General features: G+C 52.1%; 1 protein-coding gene across 4 annotated transcripts in view; it reads left to right on the top strand.

Annotated features, from left to right (window-relative positions):
- FYB1 (FYN binding protein 1) overlaps nt 1-19,804 on the top strand; it is a 188,425-nt gene that overhangs the window by 119,712 nt on the left and 48,909 nt on the right. For all 4 annotated transcript variants that reach the window (XM_075328733.1, XM_075328725.1, XM_075328716.1 and 1 more), the window contains exons 3-4: nt 10,086-10,209; nt 18,468-18,499. In XM_075328733.1, coding sequence (XP_075184848.1) covers nt 10,086-10,209; nt 18,468-18,499 — 156 coding nt within the window. The remainder of the gene's footprint in view (nt 1-10,085; nt 10,210-18,467; nt 18,500-19,804) is intronic.

The raw sequence follows: 19,804 nt of genomic DNA, 5'->3' as shown, positions 1-19,804 counted from the left end.
CATCATCACCGAACACGCCGGCACTACCCAGCACGCATCATCACCAAACACGCCGGCACTACCCAGCACGCATCATCACCGAACACGCCGGCACTACCTCACACGCATCATCACCGCACACCCCTGCACTACCCCACATGCATCATCACCGCACACGCAGGCACTACCCAGCACGTATCATCACCGCACACCCCTGCACTAACGCACGCATCATCACCGCACACGCCAGCACTACCGCACGCATTATCACCGCACACGCAGGCACTACCCCGCATGCATCATCACCGCACACCCCTGCACTACCGCACGCATCATCACTGCACACACCGGCACTACCCAGCACGCATCATCACCAAACACGCAGGCATTAACCCGCACACATCATCACCGCACACCCCTGCACTACTGCACGCATTATTACCGCACACGCCGGCACTACCCAGCACATATCATCACCGCACACCCCTGCACTAACGCACGCATCATCACCGCACACGCCAGCACTACCGCACGCATTATCACCGCACACGCAGGCACTACCCCGCATGCATCATCACCGCACACCCCTGCACTACCGCACGCATCATCACTGCACACGCCGGCACTACCCAGCACGCATCATCACCAAACACGCAGGCATTAACCCGCACACATCATCACCGCACACCCCTGCACTACCGCACGCATTATTACCGCACACGCCGGCACTACCCAGCACATATCATCACCGCTCACCCCTGCACTACCGCACGCATTATTACCCCACACGCCGGCACTACCCAGCACGTATCATCACCGCACACCCCTGCACTACCACACGCATTATTACCGCACACGCCGGCACTACCCAGCACGTATCATCACCGCACACCCCTGCACTGCCGCACGCATTATCATCACACACCCCTGCACTACCCCGCACGCATCATCACCGCACACCCCTGCACTAACGCACGCATCATCACCGCACACGCCGGCACTACCCCGCACGCATCATTACCGCACGCATTGTCACCGCACACGCCGGCACTACCCCACATGCATCCTCACCGTACACCCCTGCACTACCGCATGCATTATCACCGCACACGCCAGCACTACCCTGCACGCATCATCACCGCACACAACCTGGCATTACCTCAGTGACATCACCACTGACAGCGCAACTCCCTTCAGTTGCTGCGTGAAGCTGATAGAGAGAGGCGGTGTACTACTGCCGTTCCTGTCAGCTTCATGTAGCAGAGCTGAGAGCATCGCGGGACCTCTGTGGACTACGTCGGACCTGGAGTGGTATTTGGGGATTTTAATAAAATGGTGAAAGAGGGTGTTTTTTGTCTTTTATTCCAAATAAAGGATTTTTTTTGGGTGTATGTGTTTATTTACTTTCGTTTACAGGTTAATCATTGGGGGTGTCTCATAGACGCCTGCCATGATTAACCCCTTATTACCCCGATTGCCACCGCACGAGGGCAATTCGGGATAAGCCGGGTAGAGTCCCGGGACTGTCGCATCTAATGGATGCGGCAATTCCGGGCGGCTGCTGGCTGATATTTTTAGGCTGGGGGGCTCCCCATAACGTGGAGCTCCCCATCCTGAGAACACCAGTCTTCAGCCGTGTGGCTTTATCTTGGCTGGTATCAAAATTGGGGGGGGAACTGCACGCCGTTTTTTAAAAATTATTTATTTATTTATTTTACTGCACAATATAGACCCGCCCGCTGGCGGCTGTGATTGGTTGCAGTGAGACAGCTGTCACTCAGCGAGGGGCGTGTCTGACTGAAACCAATCATGGGCGCCGGTGGGCGGGGAAAGCAGTGAATACGAGATTGAATAATGGGCGGCCGGCATTTTCAAATCAGGAGAAGCCGCCGGAGCAGTGTGACAGCCGTGCAGCCCCGCGCCGGTGATCGGTGAGTGGGTGAGAGTGAGTGAATGAGTCAGTGAGTCAGTCAGTGAGAGAGTTTGAGAGAGAGAGTGAGTGAGTGATTGATTTTCTGACAAGCAATGAATTTATATCACTTCTGGGCATGCTCAGAAGTAAAAACCGGATACGGTACATGCTCCCGGCGTTTGACGCATGCCACCGTATCCGGCTCGCATAGACTTTCATTATGCACCATGCCGCACAGCGCCGCACCCAGTGCTATGCATTTTTTTGCCGCTGGCAAAAAACGTTCCTCTGCGTCCTGTGCGGCCGCCGGAGTGACGATTTTTGCCGCATCCAGCAAAAACCGGATGAAACGCAAGTACATGCGGCACAATCCGGCGCTAATAAAAGTCTATGAGGAAAAACCGCATCCGGCAGTAAAAAAAAAACGGATGTGTTTTTCCCGCAAGGCGCCGGATTGTGCCACACAGCAAAAACCTGATGTGTGAACATACCCTTAGCTGCACACCCTGTTCAGCTCTCCTCCTAGGTCCTAGCTGCCTGTGTAACGGGGGCAGGGGGCGCCTCAGGGGGTGTAGTCGGGTCCCCTCGCCTTGTGGGCCACAGGCTGAACCCCAGCCCGGCCGTTACTTGCAAAACAGGTGTGTTGTTGGGGCAGAGTGTGGATGCATGGGGCCCATTCATGACAGCGTTCTTTCTGTGCTCTCCAGCTCCTTCTTCACTTTCAGGAAAGAGACAATTGCAGGCAGCGGATAAACCAAACACCGATTTATTAAACAAAGCTTCCATCTTTTTGTTTGCAGCAGGCTTACTTTAGTATGTTAAACGTTACACGTTACAAGTCCTTTTCTACGAAAACGGTTTCCTTTTTCTCTACGGGCACTTTCCTTTGCCTGCAGGGGCCAATTGTTATCCCCCTAGCAGTGGTACTCCTATCCCGATTTTAGTCCAGCCCTTTCCCAGGGATTTGTATTGAACTAGGGGACGGCTCCAGTACTCACTACCGGCTCCGGATTAGCTCCAACTTCTTCGCTCCACTGCCACAGCACCCACTCCTGCACTCTGCCCCGGCACTTCTGACTGAGCTTGCTTGCCTCTCACATCTCACTGCACACTGCCCTGCATTCAGAACCCTTCCTTCCCCACCTAGGCTGCCCTGCCCCTTCCTTCCCTGCCACTGTTACCAGGGGAACCACTGCTCTACACTGGCACCTAGTGGGGAAACAGTTTATGACAGGTAACATTTTACCATCAACATTTACAATTTGCCACCATACTACTGTGGCGTCTTCAGGGGGGGAAAAACGCTCCTTCACTACCAGGGGTCCGACTACCCCTTACATTCCTCCCCTCTTTAACCTCAGCCTCCTGGCGAGGTTCGTACCTGCAAAACAACACATGTAGGAAAACACAATACTTAAAACACACAGACTGGCACACAAGTTTGGTGCCCGGAGTCCCTGCAGGGAAGCTCCCGGTCTTAGCTGACCTTCTGCCCGGAGGCTATTTCCAAGCGCTCCCGGTCTTTGGGTGGGCAGAAAACAACAGGACAACAAGATTCCTTCTTAACAGTCACGGAATGAGTCCACGCATAGTTCTGCATTAAGCTCCTCCCGGGTTCAGTACTTTTAACGTTGCTTGAGCTGTAACATTCGCTGGCTCCTAACAGCACCGGCTCCCAACAACAAACAGACGTCTCTTCCGGATGACCACCTCTTCACGCTGGGTGGTATGCACGCAGCCATTCGGCCCGCTGGGCCCTCACATGGTCGGAGAGGGACTGTCCAGGTAAGCGGGGTAGCCTACGAAACGGCTCATAACCCGGTGGCTCCGGTACTTCCTTCTCCGGTTCAGGCCCTTCAGCCTCCTGCGGGGGTGAGGGGGTAGCTGGACGGGACCGCAGTGGGCTGCCGACAACAACTACCGGGTGCGACACCATACTCTGATGTATCACCAGTAATGCCGATGCTTCTCTTGGCTTGTCTCCAGCCGTAGGTTCGGCGGCCGCTTTTGGCGCGACCGTCGGGGTACTCTTCAGCCCACAGGCTTCAGCGAGCGCTTGCTTATGCTGAGCGCGCCACGCTCTGTTCTCCATTCTGCTTGGTCCAGGTATTGGAGTTTGCTTCTTCTTCCACTGCTGGGGTTGCAATCGCACCGGGGAAGGTGGAGGCGGTTCTTCTTTTCCTGCTTCTGCCCATACTCCGCCCCCGGCCTCACCCACCAGGTCAGCACAGCGTTTGCGACGCCTCTTCTTTCTTGCGGCGCCGCCCACGTCTCTAGACCTCTGCAGTATCTCGGGGCAAGCACCTCCCCTCTTTGGGCGGTGCACTCCGGGCTTCTTCCTTACAGGCCAGCCCAGCGCTTTTCGTTTGGCGCCCACTTTTCGCGCCTTCACTGAATCCATGAGGACGGCCGGCATCTTGCCGCCATCTTGTGGCCTGTTCACTACATCAGGCACCACTTGGTCTCTGCTCGGGGTTTCTCTTCTGCGGGCTTGATCCTGCCGACTACGCCAAAATGTAACGGGGCAGGGGGCGCCTCAGGGGGTGTAGTCGGGTCCCCTCGCCTTGTGGGCCGCAGGCTGAACCCCGGCCCGGCCGTTACTTGCAAAACAGGTGTGTTGTTGGGGCAGAGTGTGGATGCATGGGGCCCATTCATGACAGCGTTCTTTCTGTGCTCTCCAGCTCCTTCTTCACTTTCAGGAAAGAGACAATTGCAGGCAGCGGGTAAACCAAACACCGATTTATTAAACAAAGCTTCCATCTTTTTGTTTGTAGCAGGCTTACTTTAGTATGTTACACGTTACACGTTACAAGTCCTTTTCTACGAAAACGGTATCCTTTTTCTCTACGGGCACTTTCCTTTGCCTGCAGGGGCCAATTGTTATCCCCCTAGCAGTGGTACTCCTATCCCGATTTTAGTCCAGCCCTTTCCCAGGGATTTGTATTGAACTAGGGGACGGCTCCAGTACTCACTACCGGCTCCGGATTAGCTCCAACTTCTTCGCTCCACTGCCACAGCACCCACTCCTGCACTCTGCTCCGGCACTTCTGACTGAGCTTGCTTGCCTCTCACATCTCACTGCACACTGTGCCCTGCATTCAGAACCCTTCCTTCCCCACCTAGGCTGCCCTGCCCCTTCCTTCCCTGCCACTGTTACCAGGGGAACCACTGCTCTACACTGGCACCTAGTGGGGAAACAGTTTATGACAGGTAACATTTTACCATCAACATTTACAATTTGCCACCATACTACTGTGGCGTCTTCAGGGGGGGAAAAACCGCTCATTCACTACCAGGGGTCCGACTACCCCTTACACCTGCACACCCTGTTCAGCCCTCCTCCTGGGTCCTAGCTGCCTGCACACCCTGTTCAGCCCTCCTCCTGGGTCCTAGCTGCCTGCACACCCTGTTCAGCCCTCCTCCTGGGTCCTAGCTGCCTGCACACCCTGTTCAGCTCTCCTCCTGGGTCCTAGCTGCCTGCACACTCTGTTCAGCTCTCATCCTGGGTCCTAGCTGCCTGCACACCCTGTTCAGCCCTCCTCCTGGGTCCTAGCTGCCTGCACACCCTGTTCAGCTCTCCTCCTGGGTCCTAGCTGCCTGCACACCCTGTTCAGCCCTCCTCCTGGATCCTAGCTGCCTGCACACTCTGTTCAGCTCTCCTCCTGGGTCCTAGCTGTCTGCACACCCTGTTCAGCTCTCCTCCTGGGTCCTAGCTGCCTGCACACTCTGTTCAGCTCTCCTCCTGGGTCCTAGCTGCCTGCACACCCTGTTGAGCTCTCCTCCTGGATCCTAGCTGCCTGCACACTCTGTGCAGCTCTCCTCCTGGGTCCTAGCTGCCTGCACACCCTGTTCAGCTCTCCTCCTGGGTCCTAGCTGCCTGCACACTCTGTTCAGCTCTCCTCCTGGGTCCTAGCTGCCTGAACACCCTGTTCAGCTCTCCTCCTGGGTCCTAGCTGCCTGCACACCCTGTTCAGCTCTCCTCCTGGGTCCTAGCTGCCTGCACACCCTGTTCAGCCCTCCTCCTGGGTCCTAGCTGCCTGCACACTCTGTTCAGCTCTCCTCCTGGGTCCTAGCTGCCTGCACACTCTGTTCAGCTCTCCTCCTGGGTCCTAGCTGCCTGCACACCCTGTTCAGCCCTCCTCCTGGGTCCTAGCTGCCTGCACACCCTGTTCAGCTCTCCTCCTGGGTCCTAGCTGCCTGCACACCCTGTTCAGCCCTCCTCCTGGGTCCTAGCTGCCTGCACACCCTGTTCAGCTCTCCTCCTGGGTCCTAGCTGCCTGCACACCCTGTTCAGCTCTCCTCCTGGGTCCTAGCTGCCTGCACACCCTGTTCAGCTCTCCTCCTGGGTCCTAGCTGCCTGCACACCCTGTTCAGCTCTCCTCCTGGGTCCTAGCTGCCTGCACACCCTGTTCAGCCCTCCTCCTGGGTCCTAGCTGCCTGCACACCCTGTTCAGCCCTCCTCCTGGATCCTAGCTGCCTGCACACTCTGTTCAGCTCTCCTCCTGGGTCCTAGCTGTCTGCACACCCTGTTCAGCTCTCCTCCTGGGTCCTAGCTGCCTGCACACTCTGTTCAGCTCTCCTCCTGGGTCCTAGCTGCCTGCACACCCTGTTGAGCTCTCCTCCTGGATCCTAGCTGCCTGCACACTCTGTGCAGCTCTCCTCCTGGGTCCTAGCTGCCTGCACACCCTGTTCAGCTCTCCTCCTGGGTCCTAGCTGCCTGCACACTCTGTTCAGCTCTCCTCCTGGGTCCTAGCTGCCTGAACACCCTGTTCAGCTCTCCTCCTGGGTCCTAGCTGCCTGCACACCCTGTTCAGCTCTCCTCCTGGGTCCTAGCTGCCTGCACACCCTGTTCAGCCCTCCTCCTGGGTCCTAGCTGCCTGCACACTCTGTTCAGCTCTCCTCCTGGGTCCTAGCTGCCTGCACACTCTGTTCAGCTCTCCTCCTGGGTCCTAGCTGCCTGCACACCCTGTTCAGCCCTCCTCCTGGGTCCTAGCTGCCTGCACACCCTGTTCAGCTCTGCTCCTGGGTCCTAGCTGCCTGCACACCCTGTTCAGCCCTCCTCCTGGGTCCTAGCTGCCTGCACACCCTGTTCAGCTCTCCTCCTGGGTCCTAGCTGCCTGCACACCCTGTTCAGCTCTCCTCCTGGGTCCTAGCTGCCTGCACACCCTGTTCAGCTCTCCTCCTGGGTCCTAGCTGCCTGCACACCCTGTTCAGCTCTCCTCCTGGGTCCTAGCTGCCTGCACACCCTGTTCAGCCCTCCTCCTGGGTCCTAGCTGCCTGCACACCCTGTTCAGCTCTCCTCCTGGGTCCTAGCTGCCTGCACACTCTGTTCAGCTCTCCTCCTGGGTCCTAGCTGCCTGCACACTCTGTTCAGCTCTCCTCCTGGGTCCTAGCTGCCTGCACACCCTGTTCAGCCCTCCTCCTGGGTCCTAGCTGCCTGCACACCCTGTTCAGCTCTCCTCCTGGGTCCTAGCTGCCTGCACACCCTGTTCAGCTCTCCTCCTGGGTCCTAGCTGCCTGCACACCCTGTTCAGCTCTCCTCCTGGGTCCTAGCCGCCTGCACACCCTGTAGTTAACTCCCTGCCTGTTCTGCACATTGCTGATCTGTGGCAGCTCAGAGCGATCACGGACAGCTTCTGCAGTTTCAGTTTGCTGGATGGGTGTGGCTGGGGAGTGGATATGGGTGTGGCTGTTTGTAAAATGGGTGTGGTTAGGGGCGTGGCCTAAAAATTGCTGCGGCGTTCTTTAAAAGTTGGGAGGTATGCATAAGCAACATATACCGGCTCTGCAGGAGAGCATGGCAGAACAATACAGAATGTTCTGCACAAGGAGTCGTGACAGTAGCATCCTAATTGGCTCAGCTTATCTCTCATACACTGCTGATATATATATATATATATATATATATATATATCAGATTCCACCTTTCACTCTTCACAGGCTCTTTGGAAAATGAAAGGTGGAATCTGATTGGTTGCTAAGGGCAACTGAGTCAGTTTCACTTTACACCATGTTTGATAACCCTATTATACATACTGTCCACCTACTTTTGGACCACCCTGTATATATATATCATATTTGCTAAATGTTAGCATCCTTTGCACCGAGCACTAAGGTGTACTTTGCACGTTGCGACATCGCTAGTGTGGCGCCCTGGACAAGCCAGGACGTCACAGGTACTGCAACAACACACCCCATACCCCGGTTAGGAACATCTAAGTCAGACACAAATCCTTGTTGCCTCCCTCCAGGGTCTGATGTCCACACCAGGTGGGGCGGAGCCAGGCGGTTGGCTCCACCCACCGAGGAGTTCACAGTCCTGGAGGCAGGAAAAGGAAGAGAGAGCAGTGCAGTTTGGAGTGTGTAGAGGAGAGTGAGGAAAGTAGTAGTGGAGGAACTGACTGACCGTTTCCAGGTACGTGGCCCGGGCACAGAAACAGCAAGGTTGGCAGACGGTGTTGACCGTCTGCAGGAGAGGCCGATTGACGCACAACCGTAAGGACCAGGGACGGGCGGTGGCCCGCTGGTACCGGATCGTGGAGCGAAGAGAAGCCAGCACCATCCGGCAGGGCCTACGGACCCCGACCAGGCTAGGAGCCGCCGTAAAACCGGTCAAATCCGTCAGCGACGGGAACCTCCGGAGTTTCCCAGCAATAAAGACCCGACTGAAGGCAACCGTCCAAACCGTGAGGGAGATAAAGCTACCGCCAGAGCTAGAGCTCCCAGGGCCAGAGCCTGCGGGCAAGAAGGGGTTCCCTTAGCCAACATACCGCAGGGGAGCGGGTTACCGGTGGGAAGCCATCGGGACCGAGAACATACCACCGGTGCAGGGAGAGACAGTTACCGCCAACCTACCGAGAGTAACCGTCGCAGCCGTCTGTGGGACTCGTCCATCCAGCCGTTTGTTTTATCAGAGACTCTGTGTGCGTTACTGGCTGAGTGAGTACCACCGTGCCGTCTGGCACTGCACTGCCCCGCGACCCTGCACCTGGCCAAGCCCCGCAATCCACCAAACAGACAATCACTCCAGGCCCCGGGACTGCCAAAATCCCCCTACCCACGGAGGGGAGAGAAACATCCCAGCTGCTCCCTGTCATCGCTCCCGGGATCCCCGTACAGAGCACCGTTGGCGCACCAACCTCACCACACACCGTGGGTGGCGTCACAAACCGACATCCCAAACACCAACAACACACCCCTTTCACTCACGGGCGAGGAGCGCCGCTCGAGTCCCCGGATCCGACCCACCACTCGAGCCACCGAGCAACAGCAGCAGTCGGACCCGAGCGTGGTGAGCGCAGCACCCTCCCCGCCCGCGACACTAGCATTGGCTAGCGATGCCGAGCGCGATTGTCCCCGCCCCCGTCGCAGCTGCGATCTCTTGTGATAGCTGCTGTAGTGAATATTATCGCTACGCCAGCTTCACACGCACTTACCTTCCCTGCGACGTCGCTCTGGCCGGCGACCCGCCTCCTTCCTAAGGGGGCGGGTCGTGCAGCGTCACAGCGACGTCACACGGCAGGCGGCCAATAGAAGCGGAGGGGCGGAGATGAGCAGGACGTAAACATCCCGCCCACCTCCATCCTTCTCATTGCAGCCGGGACGCAGGTAGGAGATGTTCCTCGCTCCTGCGGCTTCTCACACAGCGATGTCTGGTGCTGCCGCAGGAGCGAGGAACAACATCGTAACATCGGTCTTTCCCAATTCATGGAAATGACCGACGCTACACCGATGATACGATAACGACGCTTTTGCGCTCGTTCATCATATCAAAAAGGCTTTACACACTACGATATCGACAGCGACGCCGGATGTGCGTCACTTTCAATTTGACCCCACCGACATCGCACGTGCAATGTCAGTGTGCAAAGTGCCCCTAAGAGTCTGGGTGAGACGTACACTTTTTAGTTCATATTCTTGAGCTTCTCTAAGTTTGGATATAAAAATAGAGATGTACGTGTGTAAACTAAAACAATGGCATCCGTTACACAGGAGGAAATATAGGTACAACAATGGCGCTAAGAGATATCATTACAGATGCTGCCATCACTGTAGCGATGTTGCAGATTTGATGCAGTTTTCGGTCCTTTGCTCACTATTGTGTATATTGATTTCTGCAGTGTAACATTATCTATAGGACACGTTCGGAGGTGGATTTTCTGCGCATTAACCTATCATTTCTGTGTTTTCTTAGGTAATAAAGTGGCAGTCAGTGAGCAGAAGTCATCGGCATTGTCCGCCGCATTACCACCTCCACCGCCAGTAGCCAAGTCCCCTGCAGGACCCTCCATTCCCAGCTTACCCCCCAGGAACATTAGGTACTGTATATATTCACTCCTTATAACCTCTCTTCTCACAGATGCAGAGGGATCGCCGGGATTTCCTCCACCTGGGGCAGAAATTCAGCTTATTGTACTAACCCTCATCCTGACCACTAGTCTCTTGTGAAATCTGCCCCGTAGCTATGAACCCTCAGAAAGGCTGCGAACACTGTGCATGGGCCCAGGAGCTGCCTTCTAACAGCAGCGACCTGAGCACAGCTATTTAACCACGTACATGCCACTATCAATTACTGACAGAGGTATATAAAGGGTTATTCCCATCTCCATATATGAATATTGTTGGATAGTGCTTGTATATACGAGTAATTCTGCCATTGTTTATTAAAATTTGCAGCCGTTCTTGAGATATTAACATTTTTGTTTGCCAGTGAATATTGTAGGTACAGATAGTACTGCCTCCCTGTCTCTCTCTGTGAATAATGTATGTACAGATAGTACTGCCTCCCTGTCTCTCTCTGTGAATAATGTATGTACAGATAGTACTGCCTCCCTGTCTCTCTCTGTGAATAATGTATGTACAGATAGTACTGCCTCCCTGTCTCTCTCTGTGAATAATGTATGTACAGATAGTACTGCCTCCCTGTCTCTCTCTGTGAATAATGTATGTAGGGATAGTACTGCCTCCCTGTCTCTCTCTGTGAATAATGTATGTAGGGATAGTACTGCCTCCCTGTCTCTCTCTGTGAATAATGTATGTAGGGATAGTACTGCCTCCCTGTCTCTCTCTGTGAATAATGTATGTAGGGATAGTACTGCCTCCCTGTCTCTCTCTGTGAATAATGTATGTAGGTATAGTACTGCCTCTCTGTCTCTCTTTATGAATAATGTAGTACATAAAGTACTGCCTCCCTGTCTCTCTCTGTGAACAATGTAGGTACAGATAGTACTGCCTCCCTGTTTCTCTCTGTGAATAATGTATGTAGGGATAGTACTGCCTCCCTTTCTCTCTCTGTGAATAATGTATGTACAGATAGTACTGCCTCCCTGTCTCTCTCTGTGAATAATGTAGGTACAGATAGTACTGCCTCCCTGTCTCTATGTGAATAATGTATGTACAGCTAGTACTGCCTCTCTGTCTCTCTTTGTGAATAATGTAGTACATAAAGTACTGCCTCTCTGTCTCTCTCTGTGAACAATGTAGGTACAGATAGTACTGCCTCCCTGTCTCTCTCTGTGAATAATGTATGTACAGATAGTACTGCCTCACTGTCTCTCTCTGTGAATAAAGTAGTATATATACTATATCCCTGCCTTTCTCTGTGAATAATGTATGTACAGCTAGTACTGCCTCCCTGCCTCTCTCTGTGAATAAAGTAGTACATATAGTACTGTCTCCCTGTCTTTCTCTGTGACTAATGTAGGTACAGATAGTACTGCCTCCCTTTCTCTCTCTGTGAAAAGTGTAGTTACAGATAGTGCTGGCTTCCTGTATCTCTATATAAATATTATAGTTAAGGTACCGTCACACTAGGCGACGCTCCAGCAATCCCACCAGCGACCTGACCTGGCAGGGATCGCTGGAGCGTCGCTACACGGGTTGCTGGTGAGCTGTCAAACAGGCAGATCCCACCAGCGACCAGTGACCAGCCCCCAGCCAGCAGCGACGCGTGGAAGCGATGCTGCGCTTGGTAACTAAGGTGAATATCGGGTAACCAAGCGCTTGGTTACTTGATATTTACCTTGGTTACCAACGCACACCGCTTAGCGCTGGCTCCCTGCACTCCTAGCCAGAGTACACATCGGGTTAATAAGCAAACCGCTTCTCTTATTTACCTGATGTGTACTCTGGCTACGTGTGCAGGGAGCAGGCACTGGCACTGGCAGCCTGAGAGCGGTGGACGCTAGTAACTAAGGTAAATATCAAAGGGCTTCTTGGTTACCCGATATTTACCGTGGTTACCAGCGTCCGCAGAAGCCGGCTCCCTGCACATTCAGTTGTTGCTCTGTCGCTGTCACACACAACAACATCACTAGCAAGGTCGCTGCTACGTCACAAAAACCGTGACTCAGGAGCGATGTTGCTTAGTGTGACGTGGCCTTTACAGATAGTACTGACTGTCTGTATCTCTCTGTAGATAACGTGATTACAGATAGTACTGCCTCACAGTCTCTCTCTGTGAATAATGTATGTACAGATGTTACTGCCTTCTATTACAGCTCTGTGAGTAATATAGTGCTGCCTCTTGTCTGTTTCTGTAAATAATGTACAGTGCTGGCCAAAAGTATTGGCACCCCTGCAATTCTGTCAGATAATACTCAGTTTCTTCCTGAAAATGATTGCAATCACAAATTCTTTGGTATTATCTTCATTTAATTTGTCTTCAATGAAAAAAAAATTGTCATAAAGCCAAATTGGATATAATTCCACACCAAACATAAAAAAGGGGGTGGACAAAAGTATTGGCACTGTTTGAAAAATCCTGTGATGCTTCTGTAATTTGTGTAATAACAGCCCCTGTAACTTACCTGTGGCACCTAACAGGTGCTGGCAATAACTAAATCACACTTGCAGCAGGTGACATGGATTAGAGTTGACGCAACCTCTGTCCTGTGTCCTTGTGTGCACCACATTGAGCATGGAGAAAAGAAAGAAGACCAAAGAACTGTCTGAGGACTTGAGACTCCAAATTGTGAGGAAGCATGAGCAATCTCAAGGCTACAAGTCCATCTCCAAAGACCTGAAAGTTCCTGTGTCTACGGTGCGCAGTGTCATCAAGAAGTGTAAAGCCCATGGCACTGTGGCTAACCTCCCTAGATGTGGAAGGAAAAGAAAAATTGACGAGAGATTTCAACGCAAGATTGTGCGGATGGTGGATAAAGAACCTCGACTAACATCCAAACAAGTTCAAGCTGCCCTGCAGTCCGAGGGTACAACAGTGTCACCCCGTACTATCCGTCGGCGTCTGAATGAAAAGGGACTGTATGGTATGATACCCAGGAAGACCCCACTTCTTACCCCCGAGACATAAAAAAGCCAGGCTGGAGTTTGCCAAAACTTACCTGAGAAAGCCTAAAACGTTTTGGAAGAATGTTCTCTGGTCAGATGAGACAAAAGTAGAGCTTTTTGGGAAAAGCCATCAACATAGAGTTTACAGGAAAAAAAGAGGCATTCAAAGAAAAGAACACGGTCCCTACAGTCAAACATGTTGGAGGTTCCCTGATGTTTTGGGGTTGCTTTGCTGCCTCTGGCACTGGACTGCCTGACCGTGTGCATGGCATTATGAAGTCTGAAGACTACCAACAAATTTTGCAGCATAATGTAGGGCCCAGTGTGAGAAAGCTGGGTCTCCCTCAGAGGTCATGGGTCTTCCAGCAGGACAATAACCCAAAACACACTTCAAAAAGCACTAGAAAATGGTTTGAGAGAAAGCACTGGAGACTACTAAAGTGGCCAGCAATGAGTCCAGACCTGAACCCCATAGAAAACCTGTGGAGAGATCTCACAATGGCAGTTTGGAGAAGGCCCCCTTCACATCTCAGGGACCTGGAGCAGTTTGCCCAAGAAGAATGGTCTAAAATTCCAGCAGAGCATTGTAAGAAACTCATTGATGGTTATCGGAAGCGGTTGTGCGCAGTTATTTTGGCTAAAGGTTGTGCAACCAAGTATTAGGCTAAGGGTGCCAATACTTTTGTCTGGCCCATTTTTGGAGTTTTGTGTGAAATGATCAATGATTTGATTTTTGTTTCATTCTCTTTTGTGTTTTTTCATTGCAAGCAAAATAAATGAAGATAATAATACCAAGGAATCTGTGATTGCAATCATTTTCAAGAAGAACTGTGTATTATCTGACAGAATTGCAGGGGTGCCAATACTTTTGGCCAGCACTGTAGTTACAGATAGTACTGCCTCCCTGTCTCTCTTTGTAAGTAATGTAGGTTCAGATAGTACTTTCTCCCTGTCAGTTACTGTAAATGATGCAGTTATAGTGATGCCTTTTGATTTTTTCTCCTGTTGCCTAGGAGACCGACCACCGCTGCTGCCTAGCTTGTAAGCACTGTACTGAAGTTGGACTTGGATTAAAAGACAACAGTGACCTCCAGCTGCAGAGCAGTGCTTACAAGCTCGTTTTTAAATGCTGCATTGCATAGGTTTGGCCACCTCTGCTAGACAGCATCAGTGGTCGGTCTCCTAGGTAACAAGCCATATGCAAGAAAAAAGTGTTACTATCTCAAGAATCGCAAACCTTTTTTATAAGCAGTAAATTGCAAAAGTTGTTGGTTTAATCAGCACTATCCAACAATATCCATCTATAAGGACAAAAATAACCCTTTAAAAAAAAAAAATCAATCCTTTAAGTGGGACTGGGTTAATTTTGGCACTAGTCACCTTCTCCCCTCTGGTGTGCAGATGGATTACCTTCATAAGGGATCATTAAATTCGCTATCACTGTATTGAAATATTGCAGGATGTTCGCTCAAGTCCCCTGAGGATAAAAAAAAAATATTTAAAAATGATTTTTTTTTTTTGTTTTTTTCTATTTGATGTTAAAATATATATCAAAGTTTGAATCACCCCCATTTCCCAAAAAAAAAACAAAAAAAAAAACAAAAAAAAAACTTCCTCTCACCGTATCTAGAAAGTCCAATCTATTAAGATATAACATTATTTAAACCATTAATAAAATGGTTTTTTTTGTTTTTTTTTATTTGATGTTAAAAAATATATATAAAAGTTTGAATCACCCCCATTTCCAAATAAAAAAATAAATAAAAACTTACTCTCACCGCATCCAGAAAGTCAAATCTATTAAGATATAAAAATTATTTAAACCATTAATAAAAAAAAAAAATGACAAAAACACCAATAATTGCAGTTTTTCAGTCATTAACCTTCATAAAAAAAAGGCAATAAAAAGAGATCAAAATGTCAGAATCCCCACAAGATGTGACTTGCCGGATCGCTCCTGTGTTTGCGGATTGACTTTTGCAGAGCTGCAATACCACACATGACCTGTAGTCAAAGGGGGGCGCTATTTTTGGCAGAAGGACCCTTTTTTTATGCTGAAAACTCCCAATTCTTGCAGTTATACTGTAGCCAAGGCAGACTTATATATACATGTATATATTATTCCGCAGTTGTGAGCTGTGGAGGGGCCGCGTTTATTATTAGGATCACAGATGAGAAGATCAAACCTCAGAATGAAGCAACATCTGCAGAAAAGAGGAACGCGTGCGGCGAGCCGGGGCAGGACGCTGATAGCATCGGTGGTCGGTGCCCGCTGAAGCTCTTAAAGGGGCACGGTTGCTCTTCAAGGGGCATTCGGGGGCATGGCGCTTGGTTAGGGACCCATTTTTTGGGAATTTGTTGATCTCAAAAGGGACTGGATTTCCACAGTGTTGTCCAGTTTCAGAAGACTCTGCATTACTGAGCTGCAAAAAGTGTAAAAAAATGAAAAAATTGTGAAAAACTCTGATCTCATAAAGTTTTAAACATTGAGCACTGGCGCCATCTAATGGTGAAAATTCAAAATGCTGCTGGAAAATGTAGAGGACAGCATGGCCTCCGCTCTGCAGGACGTAACAGCACGTGTAGGGAGGGTGCGGAGCTCCAAATTCAACAGGTGCCGGCTGTGGTATACAGCCAGGACCCCCCACTAAAAGCAGCAATTGGAGCCGGCTCCCATCGCTGCTTTTTAACCATTTAAATGCCATTATTAGTCTCTGACATGTCAATATGTAGCGTCAGTAGCGCAGCCCGATCCTTCCGGTGATGGATTGGAAGATGATCGGAAACAACCCCCTCCCCCACCCATTGCCGCCATCTTGGTACTCCTGTAAAGCCCAGTATATAGCACAAATAATGGAAAAACTCCATGGGAGGACTAAAGATTCAAAGAAAAGATTAAAAAAAGTCAAAGGACAGAGAAGTCACGGGCAGATCACAAGGTGAAGGTGGACCTATAAGATGACGACTCCCACTCAAGATCTGCTCTTGAAAGAGAGATAAGAAAATCAGATGTAAAATCCATTTAAGGGTCCAGCGATAGAGAGAGCTCACGAGTGTCACCTGACTGACTGACAGCTGCAGCATGTACTGAGCAGTGTGAGATCTCAGGGGAGGAGGCACACTGAGGAGCTGTCAATCAGGACAGGTCGGTGGAGTATCAGCAGCAGGGAGGAGGCACACTGAGGAGCTGTCAATCAGGACAGGTGGGTGGAGTATCAGCAGCAGGGGAGGAGGCACACTGAGGAGCTGTCAATCAGGACAGGTGGGTGGAGTATCAGCAGCAGGGAGGAGGCACACTGAGGAGCTGTCAATCAGGACAGGTGGGTGGAGTATCAGCAGCAGGGAGGAGGCACACTGAGGAGCTGTCAATCAGGACAGGTGGGTGGAGTATCAGCAGCAGGGAGGAGGCACACTGAGGAGCTGTCAATCAGGACAGGTGGGTGGAGTATCAGCAGCAGGGAGGAGGCACACTGAGGAGCGCTCAATCAGGATAAGTGGGTGGAGTATCAGCAGCAGGGAGGAGGCACACTGAGGCGCTGTCAATCACTATAGGTGGGTGGAGTATCAGCAGCAGGGGAGGAGACACACTGAGGCGCTGTCAATCACTATAGGTGGGTGGAGTATCAGCAGCAGGGGAGGAGGCACACTGAGGCGCTGTCAATCACTATAGGTGGGTGGAGTATCAGCAGCAGGGGAGGAGGCACACTGAGGCGCTGTCAATCACTATAGGTGGGTGGAGTATCAGCAGCAAGGGAGGAGGCACACTGAGGCGCTGTCAATCACTATAGGTGGGTGGAGTATCAGCAGCAGGGAGGAGGCACACTGAGGAGCTGTCAATCACTATAGGTGGGTGGAGTATCAGCAGCAGGGGAGGAGGCACACTGAGGCGCTGTCAATCACTATAGGTGGGTGGAGTATCAGCAGCAGGGGAGGAGGCACACTGAGGCGCTGTCAATCACTATAGGTGGGTGGAGTATCAGCAGCAAGGGAGGAGGCACACTGAGGCGCTGTCAATCACTATAGGTGGGTGGAGTATCAGCAGCAGGGAGGAGGCACACTGAGGAGCTGTCAATCACTATATGTGGGTGGAGTATCCGCAGCAGGGGAGGAGGCATACTGAGGCGCTGTCAATCACTATAGGTGGGTGGAGTATCAGCAGCAGGGGAGGAGGCACACTGAGGCGCTGTCAATCACTATAGGTGGGTGGAGTATCAGCAGCAGGGGAGGAGGCACACTGAGGCGCTGTCAATCACTATAGGTGGGTGGAGTATCAGCAGCAAGGGAGGAGGCACACTGAGGCGCTGTCAATCACTATAGGTGGGTGGAGTATCAGCAGCAGGGAGGAGGCACACTGAGGAGCTGTCAATCACTATAGGTGGGTGGAGTATCAGCAGCAGGGGAGGAGGCACACTGAGGCGCTGTCAATCACTATAGGTGGGTGGAGTATCAGCAGCAGGGGAGGAGGCACACTGAGGCGCTGTCAATCACTATAGGTGGGTGGAGTATCAGCAGCAAGGGAGGAGGCACACTGAGGCGCTGTCAATCACTATAGGTGGGTGGAGTATCAGCAGCAGGGAGGAGGCACACTGAGGCGCTATCAATCCCTATAGGTGGGTGGAGTATCAGCAGCAGGGGAGGAGGCACACTGAGGCGCTATCAATCCCTATAGGTGGGTGGAGTATCAGCAGCAGGGAGGAGGCACACTGAGGCGCTGTCAATCACTATAGGTGGGTGGAGTATCAGCAGCAGGGGAGGAGGCACACTGAGGCGCTGTCAATCACTATAGGTGGGTGGAGTATCAGCAGCAGGGGAGGAGGCACACTGAGGCGCTGTCAATCACTATAGGTGGGTGGAGTATCAGCAGCAGGGAGGAGGCACACTGAGGAGCTGTCAATCACTATAGGTGGGTGGAGTATCAGCAGCAGGGAGGAGGCACACTGAGGTGCTGTCCATCACTATAGGTGGGTGGAGTATCAGCATCAGGGAGGAGGCACACTGAGGAGCTGTCAATCACTATAGGTGAGTGGAGATCCAGCAGAAAAGAGGAGACATACTGAGGAGATGTAAATCAGGACAGATGGGTGGAGTATCAGCAGCAGGGACATTGAGAAGCTGTCAATTAGGATTGGTGGGTGGAGATTCAGCAGCAGGAAGGAGGGACACTGAGGAGCTGTCAATCATGATCGGTGGGTGGAGATTCAGGAGCAGCAGGGAGGAGGTATGGTTACTACTATTGGTAACTAATAGAAACTGGTCAAATATTAATTATTATTTTATTATCTCACAGAGGCACAAATGAAGATCACAAGAGTGAGGATGGTACGTATTCCAGGGTATATGCTACATGAATTTCCCTAAGGAGCTACTGGAGGAACGTTGAATGAGGACAGTCACTGAAATATAAGGGAGCAGGATAGTTTGGGGGTGCTGGCCATTCTCTCTGACTGTGCACACTTCTGTTTTCTATTTTGGATGTCACGGCTCTCAGAGTTCCTGACATACTGCGCAGCTTCGGGAAGAAAATGAAGTTATATCCTCCCTGCAGCCACTCTCTTCCAGTCATTGGGGCAATGCAGGGAACAGTTACATTTGTGACGCCCTGGGCAAGCCAGGGGTCACAGGTCATGACACCACCACACCTTACACCCCGGATAGGTACACCAAAGCTACACAAAAATCCTTGTTGCCTTCCTCCAGGGGCTGATGTCCACACCAGGGGGCGGGCCAGGCGGTTGGCTCCGCCCACCGAGGAGTTCACAGCCCTGGAGGCGGGAAAACCAGCAGTTCAGTTTAGGGAGAGGAAGAGTTATTAAGAGTGAAGTGGTAGAGGAGCAAGAGAGAGGAGTAAAGGTGGAAGAGAAAGTGACAGTTGAGAAAGCCTGAAGTTGGTCCAGGTGTGTGCCCCGGACTGAAAACAGCAAGGTTAGCAGACGGCGGTGACCGTCTGCAGGAGAGGCTGCTTGGAGGTTGCCGAAAGGACCGTGGACGGGTGGTGGCCCGGCGGTACCCGAGCGGTATACGAAGAGAAGCCAGCACCATTGGCAGGGGCCTTTCGGATCCCGGCAAGGCTAGGAGTCGCCGTGAATTTGCCAAATCCGTCAGTGAAGGGGACGACTGTCTCCCAACAACCAAGTCCCGATTGAAGGCAACAGTCCAACCGTTAGAGAGAGACACCGCCACCGCCAGGGCACCAGTTTCTCAGGGCCAGCGCCTGCGGGCAAAGAGGGGCTCCTCCGGCACATATCCAAGCCGGGGAGCGGGTTACCGGTGGGTATAGAGTTAGGTGCAGGAAAAGGGACCGTCACCGTCAACTACTGGGGAAAAGCAACAGCAGCCGTCCGTGGGAACCGTCTTTCCAGCCGTGTGTTTTACCGAGAACTGTGTCACCGTCTCAGGCTGAGTGAGTACCACAGTGCCGTGAGGCACAGCGCTGCCCCCGCGTCCCTGCACCTCACCAAGCCCTGCACCGGCCCCGCCATCCCTCATCCCCCAACTCATCACTGGGCCATGGGACGACCACCCCCTACCCACAGAGGGGAGAACCAACAGCTCTGCTGCTCCCTGTCACCACTCCCGGGATCCCCATACAGAGCAGCGGTGGTGTCCATACAATCACCACAACCG

This window comes from Anomaloglossus baeobatrachus, chromosome 1, assembly GCF_048569485.1.
Source record: "Anomaloglossus baeobatrachus isolate aAnoBae1 chromosome 1, aAnoBae1.hap1, whole genome shotgun sequence".
In the NCBI taxonomy this organism is placed as follows: domain Eukaryota; kingdom Metazoa; phylum Chordata; class Amphibia; order Anura; family Aromobatidae; genus Anomaloglossus; species Anomaloglossus baeobatrachus.
Note: the sequence above shows the minus strand (reverse complement) of the source record. Positions and strands in the feature narration are given on the sequence as shown.